The sequence below is a fragment of the Pempheris klunzingeri genome, chromosome 20 (genome assembly GCF_042242105.1).
Source record: "Pempheris klunzingeri isolate RE-2024b chromosome 20, fPemKlu1.hap1, whole genome shotgun sequence".
Taxonomy (NCBI): domain Eukaryota; kingdom Metazoa; phylum Chordata; class Actinopteri; order Acropomatiformes; family Pempheridae; genus Pempheris; species Pempheris klunzingeri.
Genome location: NC_092031.1, coordinates 17,915,185 through 17,923,515, shown reverse-complemented (window position 1 = coordinate 17,923,515; position 8,331 = coordinate 17,915,185). Strand labels below are relative to the sequence as shown.

At 43.8% G+C, this 8,331-nt stretch overlaps 1 protein-coding gene across 1 annotated transcript; it reads right to left on the bottom strand.

Moving 5' to 3' along the window:
* Nucleotides 1-3,938: 3,938 nt before the first annotated feature.
* On the bottom strand, nucleotides 3,939-7,432 carry LOC139219999 (protein Tob1-like). The gene is made up of 2 exons (XM_070852038.1): nucleotides 7,227-7,432; nucleotides 3,939-6,106 (listed from the first exon to the last, which is right to left on the bottom strand). Exon 2 carries the CDS (start codon nucleotides 5,939-5,941, stop codon nucleotides 4,910-4,912), a length of 1,032 nt encoding a protein of 343 aa, XP_070708139.1. The 5' UTR covers nucleotides 5,942-6,106; nucleotides 7,227-7,432; the 3' UTR covers nucleotides 3,939-4,909.
* Between the last annotated feature and the right edge of the window lie 899 nt (nucleotides 7,433-8,331).

Here is an 8,331-nt window from a genome sequence, read left to right as displayed (position 1 = left end):
GGCAGCACTTGAAAGCAGCTTCTGACTGAGGTTCTGTCCTGGCCAAACGCAGCGCAGCCTGTATTCATTAAAGTCTCAGCTCCGGGTTTATCAGTGAATAACACAGAGTGGACGGGGCTTCTTTATATCCTCTTTATCTTCCTCTCTCTCTGGTCTCTTTTTTACTTTCAATCAAGTGAAATGTTGAGCTTCCTTGAGTTGCAGATGTGCGTCCCGCTTGCGTGGCGTTATATCTGGCCCTCGAGCCTCTGAAACATCGCTTCCATACTGTACATACCAAACTCAATAACCAGGAACAGGTGCTAACCTTACTTCCTAATGAGCATGAAGCCAACAGCTCCTATCACAGGTTTAATATAGAACCGCGAGTGCTGTTCAAGGTCAAAACCTACCGGCAACTATCGACAATCCGTGACAGGATGGAAAAAGTGTAATTTTCTTCATCATGTTACACCAGATTACATGGTTCACCTCTGGCCTACTGATCTAACATCCTCATCTGGTTTCAACTACAATCCAGAACATGATGGATTTCCCTCCCAGCTCCTCTCTCTGTTCTCTGGCATTGTGCTGAAATGCTTGGACCCGTCTGTCCTTGCTGGAAGCCTTGTGATACGCAGCACAGTGTTAAAACACAGTTGAAATGTATCATCTGCACTCTTGGATGACTCACTCTGCCGTACCCCTTCGCCTTGTAAACGGTGTGTACAAGCGCATTAGCCATTTGCATCTTTAAAATGAGTGTTTGTTTGAACGAGTTAAAAAAAAAAAAAAGGCCCCCTCATCGTGGTGATGAAACTCAGCTGGATTCTTAGCCTCACACTTTCACTTGCTTCAGTAAAAACAAAAAAAAACCCATTTATTTACAGGATATGTATGTAAGCAAAGACAGGCCATAAGGGTTTGAATCTTTGAATCAGCGACTGAATAATCATGACAATAAGCCACCATTAAATACGTAAAGGAATAGTTCAACATTATCATACCATTAGCATATTCTTGCTGAGGGTTATATGAGTTGGTATACAAGCAGACGAAGCTAACAGTCAGTTAGCTTAGCATAAACGGCAATTTCTTGGCTGTGGAAGTCACTGCTTCCAGTTTAAAATAGCGTTGGACATGACCCTGCCCCAACTTTTAGGAGCCCTTAGGGCTGACGTGCTACGTGCTAGTAGGCGGATTTTATCATCTTTGGACAGAGGCGGGCTAGCTGTTTCCCTTTGTTCCCAGTCTCTATGCTAAGCTAAGCTAGCCGGCTGCTGAATGCAGCGCCATATTTACTGTACGTACTTGAGAGTGGCATCGATCTTCTCATCCATTTCTTTGCAGGACAGTAAATTTTTTTTTTTTTAAATGTCGAACTATTCCTTTAAATTGCAATATTGTTGTTAAATTCCACAGTCATTTATAATTAAAAAAAAGTTACTGTGCCCTTGCTTTTTCCTCCACTGATATTATTTGCAGCACGGATCTCGCGTTACCTTTGAACACAGCGTTCCCCTTCGGCTGAGAAACACCCTTCAGAACAAACAAAAGTCTCGCATGTTCACGGCCCCAACGCTGCTGGGTGTGCGACAGATACTGTACAGAATGATAAGGACCTGTGTGTAATACGTGAAGCTCATATCAGGAATGTATGTCTGTGAAGCAGAGGGAGAGCACGCTCTGGAACAAACAAGATGGAGTCACAGCAAGGCAACACCCCTCACCCTGGGAGTCTCCCAGCTGGTGTGACACCAGACCATCTGTGGGCCTGTTTATCCCAGAGAGCTGAGGTGGTCATGTGGAACTGTGTGTATGCGTGTGTGTGAATATGTGTGTGTGTGTGTGTATTGTTTTCCACTTGTTTTGCAAGGCTTGAAAGACTTCAATACCTATTGAGAAGTGACAATTAGGGCTAAGGACTAAAATAGTTTCTCTGGTACAGGCCGACCCAGTTAATTACAGCAGCGCACACAATGGACTGTGGTTTAGATGGAGAAACAGCTTTCTGGATATGCAGCTTGGAATATTTACTGACCACCATAACGTATCGATACTGCGCTCACTTTAATTCATCACGGTGAAAATCTGCAGCTCTGGGCTGTTGACAATCTACCAGGGCGTGTTACACTACCTGACAAAGCAAAGTCCTACACAAAGACACTGCCACAGCTCACAACATCAACCAGGAATGCTTGAAATGCGACCGTGTCTTAGAAGGGTGGAATCGCAATTTGTAAATAGCGCTTTTCCGTCTAATCCTCCAAGAGCTACTCCCCGAAACACCGGAGGAATTCATTTGCAACGCCGGGGATTCAGAGCAATTTGTTTGCCACAGACTGAGATTAAGATTTCATCACAAATAGAATTCAGATGTAGACGTATACTTCTAGGCCACATCCGGCGTTTTAGCTTCCTATAGGCTGCATCACACACTGCTATGGCCTTATGGGTAGTCAGGCTGTCTACACCTACATTCAGAAACGCTGTAGGTCAAAGTAACTTTGTGTGTTTACCTTCTGTACAACACAGCGTATTTGAGTATTTCCATTTCATGCTTCTTATACTTGTTAATTATGCTATTATACTTACATATTTTACTTTTTATTGCTCTACGTCTATCTGACAGCCATAATTTGTACTTACTTTTCAAATTAAGAGTTCACATAAAAATATATGAAGCGCGCATAAAATACGACGTCTTTTTAAAGACGAAACCAGTGGTTCTCAACCTTTTCGGTGAGTTGTTACAAAACAAAGTGCGTAACTCAGATGTCTGCGTGTTACTAGGAGTTCCACCAGGAAGTGATTTCCCCTTTAAACTTGTAGATGGTTTCGTTTAAATAACTCTTTGAGGCCCAAATGATCAAATATTTTGCACGAAAGAGCGAAGATTTGAGGAAAGATGGGAAAATAAATACAAATGTGAACTTTTTTCTTCTTTCAGATTTAATAATCTCACATTAATGATGTCATGAACCCTCTGACTCATTTTGTGAGCCATTCAGAGGGGATCAAACCCACAGGTTGGGGACCACTGGACTAAGTAGAAAATGTTTAAAATCAGCTCTACCTCGGCCAGTCAGCTAATCTCCTGAGTAACCTAATAGTTTCATATAAACCGACAAACAGCATTAGAGGCACTTCAGTATTTATCTCTAGGTCAGACTCTTAAGAAAAGAATGTGGTCAATTAAGAGCATCTGAAACAGGCTTTAGGTGTGTTTAGGCGGCTGCTTTTGCTCAGCCATAATGAAACTCCTGTGTACATAAGTCTTTGACAAAGAAGGGAGGAGGAATCATTTTAGCATAAAAACCCACAAGCTTTTTTTTTTTTTCCTCTTCGGGCCTTTGAGTCATACTGAATTGCAAATGTGATTACGTCTTTGGTGACTTAAGCTGCTGCAAGTCTAAACCTTGATGAATGTTTGGCTTGTTCTTTACTCTGCCGTTTCCCCTCACATGACATTCAAGTCCATGATGCAGCCGAGCAGTGATTACTACACGCTCACGCCGTTACCGTTGGAGGGTTTTTCGAGCCTGTAAACATGGACAGTGAACAGCGACGCCGACACAGATCCACCTTAAAATAACCCCACAGGCTGGAAATGAAATGGTTCTCACTGCTGAATGAGTGACGGATCATAAATAGCTCTCCACCTGTCTTCGCAGCCATCGTGTCACGAGGCTACTTCCCCCCCACCTTCGAACCCTGAACACATCCAAAGTTTACAGTGCATAAGCTCCAGGCTTTAGGGTGCCACATTAAGACAGTCTCCATTTTTAACCTCCAAGTTACCCTCATGACAGAGTGGAGACTCCGAGCATGTGACCATCGACGCTATTATCTTCTCCGGCGGAGGATTGCCCAATGACAAAACCTGCCGCTGGTTAAATATTAAAAATAGAATTCACCATCGAGTATTAACAAGCAATAAATAACTCGCCGTTCCACAGTTCATGTTCAACTGTAGTTTATTTTATTAAAAAGACCAGGGTGCAAATATGAAATTAAAAAAAATAAAGACAAGCATATAATTTTTAAGCATTTAATACAAACTTAACAATATAAACTATTTCAGTCCCTCTTGACATGTAAGACACTGACTCAAAATACTTTGTTATACCGTATTTTTTATCAAGTATTGCACAATGTAGGTACAAAATTAATATTCATACGATTACATTTTGTCCATAGTATAGCAAAATCTTTTTAACCTCTTAACAGAAAATACAATTCATCTTTCAGAAAAAAGCAAATATTCCTACACTTGAATTCCACCACTAAGGAATACTCTGTACACAATCTTTAGAATATTTGATGTATTTTTTTTTTTTAAAGATGGATTTCTTTAACAATTATCTTTAAAAAATGAAAAAATAAGGAAAAGCTGCTGCAGCCATCACAGATCACTGGAGTAGTAAAAAGATATAAATGCAACACCATGTCATAGAAACAATATATACTCTGATATCTTACAAACTCTGTACTAAATTAAATTATACAATTAGAAAAAGACCAAGTAACCCCACTTAGTAGTGCCAATTCATAAAAATCAGCCTTGTCTTACCACCTGTAAAATACTGTAAGAGGCCAAAACTTGAAGCTTTTTTGTTTGTTTTTTTTTTGGAGAATTTTCTCAACATGGTAAAAAATTTTGTGCTTGGTTGGCAAAAAGGAAAAAGAAAAACAATGATGCATGTTGAATTGAAGTAACCAAGCTTGGATGTGTTTGTACAACAAGCTTTTAGTAGAAACAAACGCAAGGGGGCACAGTAAAAAAAACAAAAACAAAAAAACACCCTTGGGCACATGCGCTTCACTGACTAGACACTATATCCTTGAAAGTCCAGTTTTCTAAGTGTGCGTTTTGTTTTTCCTTCTCTTTGAGCCACCATCATTCATAAATAACATCTTGATGATGAGTTTAGTTAGCCATGACTGGCTGGAATTGCTGGTTAGAATACTGCATGTTGCTCAGACTGAAGTTGAGGCCATCCATAAGGGACTTGTCGTTGAGGCTTCCGTAGGCCGCAAACATGTCAAAGGCATTGTTGTACTGCAGGGGGCCGAGACCCAAGGAGCCCTCCCCGGGGAACACGGCTCCCGGGCTGGCCTGGCCCTGGAGGTTGGGGAACACAAACTCCTTGGCGTTAGGGGAGAGAGCAGAGGCCTTCTGCTGCTGCTGCTGTTGCTGCTGTTGCTGTTGCTGCTGCTGCTGCTGCTGGCCCAGCCCGTACAGTGAGTGCATGGAGGTGGAGATGGCTTTCTGCTTCAGCAGGGTGTTGACATTCAGACCCAGGTTATTGGTAGGGGACGTGCGGGCCACCTTGCTGCTACTGCCGCTGCTGGCGTTGTTGCCGCGGCCGCTGCTCTTCATCTTAGTAGAGCCGAATTTGGTGGCGGCGAAGGTGGCAGTGGTGAACGTTAAGGGCTGGGTGGAGCGTGGCATGAAGGAGGGGCTCACGGCAGCGGACTGCCCGAAAGGAGGGGAGGGGGAGCTGGACTCTGAGGAAGCCCCGACAGGGTCGCTGATTGGCATGAAGACCTGGGCCTCAGGATTAAAGCTGTTCTTGATCTCCTTGTCCAGCTCTGACCCGTTCTCATTGTTATCATCCACATATAGCACCTTGACCGGTCCCTTCTCTCCAATCTGGTAGGAAACCTCAAACGGGTCGATCCACACACTAAGGTCCTGAGGGAGGTTATTCCGGACGTCTTCGATGTCCAGCCCACTCTCTTTGGCTGCCTGCTCCACCACAGGGTCCACCTTCTCTCCTACGTGGATGCACCTGAACCCCGAACCTTTGTATGGCTTATCCGGATACCAGTGGCCTTCATACTTTTTCTTCAGCTGCCTCTCGAGCTCTTCGCCGAAGATATTCACACGTCGTCGAGGGAGTTTGTTGTACAAATAGGAAATAATAAAGTTGAGTGCTACTTGAATTTCAAGCTGCATAGCTGCTTCAGTGGCGAGGGCGATTCTTCTTCCGTCGAAGAGCTGCTGTTTCTGAGCGTTGCAAAAACCTCCAAGGCAGCAGTGATCGGTGTGATGAAAAAACGCTGATTGAGTGCTTGTTGCCAAAATGAATATCCTTCGTGCAGCAGAGTTAGGTTCAGGATCCTGAGACAGAGGGAGGCAAAAGATGATGAGCATTAAATATTATCTAGACGTTTGTGGCGTGAGCAAAAAAAAAACAAAAAAAACCATCAGATTCTTTCAAGTTCTAAATTAAACAATATTAAGCTTTGGGTCCTGGTAATCTGTTGAGCCTTCGGTCCCCACTGTGCACAGCAGTGCTGGATCTCAGCTGTACAATATCAACAGCTATAAATAAACAGGCCACTGACTCAGACGGTGTCAGCAGTGTGTGTGTGTTCCCCAGAGGTCTTGTGTGACAGAAATACGCAAGCGTGGTTGACCTCTGCGGAGGGCGGCGGATCTGATAGCAGGTGTCAATAGTCAAAAGATTTTCAATTGCTGCGTTTTGGCACGGGGACATGTTGGGGCAAAACTCCTGCCTTGTGCGTCGAACTGTTTTTGTTTTTTTTCTTCCTTTTCTCCTCTTCACAACCTGCCCAGTTCTTTTCTACAGCTACAGTAGATAGAGGAGCACGTAAACGCTCCACACGACTATAGCCATTACATAATCAACATTCAAAGTCTAAGCACGGCCATGCACACAGCCCTTTCTACAACTGAGCAAAACACACTCGCTTTCCTCACACGACAGTAAATACTGAGACCTCTCGCTTTCTCCTCACGTTCGGCTCCGTTTTCGCCGAGCAGCGTTAGCGGCCAGCTTGATGAAGGGTGTGAACACAAACCTAGTTAGCTAGCTATCTAGACGCCACATACTGTTAATGTTTAGCCGGAGCAGCCAGCTGCTTATCGGCGTTTCCTCGCGGTGACATCGCGTGTAGCCATTAAAAGATACCCGGGCACGGACAGCAACCGGTAACGTCACCTTAAATGGCGACAAAAAAAAAAAAAAAAAAAGAAAAAGACAAAAAAAAAGATGCGTTTTAGTGTCGACTGACGACCGTGCTGTCAGATAGGAGCTACGTAGCATTTGAATTAGCTAGCGATAGGTGGCTTCAGCCTGGATATAAAGATATAAGACCAACCGTCCAATAACACTATGGTGTGTCCGTTTGAGAAGCAATACATGTCAACACACAGCTAATCCAGTTTACAACAAAAAAAACAATGTTATGCCGATATTAGGTTAAGATTCACTTACATGGAAATTCACAGCAGGTCCTTCTTGCACTAGCTAGAGTCCGCTCCAGCTAACGTTAAGCTTGTACAGCCGCTCTCGTTGCTTTCTAAAGGAGATACAAAATGATGATGTCGTCTTTATAGTGCTCCAGGCGATTTTGCTTCCGTGGGGTTTAGCTGGACTCCGATTCACAGGCTACCACACTAACTCCCCACAGCCTGGGAGTTTTTACAACTCTGCCCTTTAAAACTTGGGCTGATTTGTTTATATAGTAGTCCTCCGCCACGGACAGTGAGGAGGTGGTGATGCGGCTCGCAGAGGTCAACACCCAGTATCGTGTTTCCATTGGCCAAGCGCGGCTTCGTCATCAACAGCCACCCCAACAACAGCTGTGATTGGACGATTTTGTGCTCAATCAACCGCTGGGTTCTATTTACGGTAGTGCTTTGCCTTTCATGTGCTGTGGACTACTTTATTCGAGCAGATTATTGCCAAAATGTCTTTTGAACGCCTTCTTTTTAGAAAAATCCTATTTTTCTAATTCTATTAAAAAAATCTAACTCCAGGATGGTTGAAGGACAAAAGGCTGGCGTGTCTGTACATGTCGGTACTATGTGTTCTGTCCTAAATCTTCCTAAAGTTCCTCTTCGCTCAGTGGCTGTGCTCTGCCATGCATGAGACGTATGGCAGAACAAGGACTCCATTGTGATGATGATGCTTAATAAAGTGTGTAACTACTGTTGCCAGCCAGAGTCAACACTAAAATTAAACCACATTTGGCTCTGCTCTTCCCACTACAGGGTTAAACAGAGCTGGGTAGGCACTGCTGCGGAGGGACACACCTGTCACTGGTTGTGTTCCTTGCTCCTCACCAATGACATTTTGATGTTCCTTGAGCCAGCTGTAGCTGTGCATCGAAACCTAACAGCCTTCCCTTACTGAAAGTGGTGTTCTACAATACAGCACAATTGCCGACCAATCTCATACATGCCATCTGTGTAAATATCTTTTTCCCACCATGTACCTGTTATAAAATTTTCTTCACAATAAGGGCTGTGGACTGTGAAAATGAACTGTTACACAATGGTTAGCGGCTGCTCTCCCGTGCCTCTTGTTTTCAGCTGCT

Bases quoted from the DNA above. Each gene is read 5' to 3' on its own strand.
- LOC139219999 (XM_070852038.1), bottom strand. From the start codon at position 5,941: ATGCAGCTTGAAATTCAAGTAGCACTCAACTTTATTATTTCCTATTTG.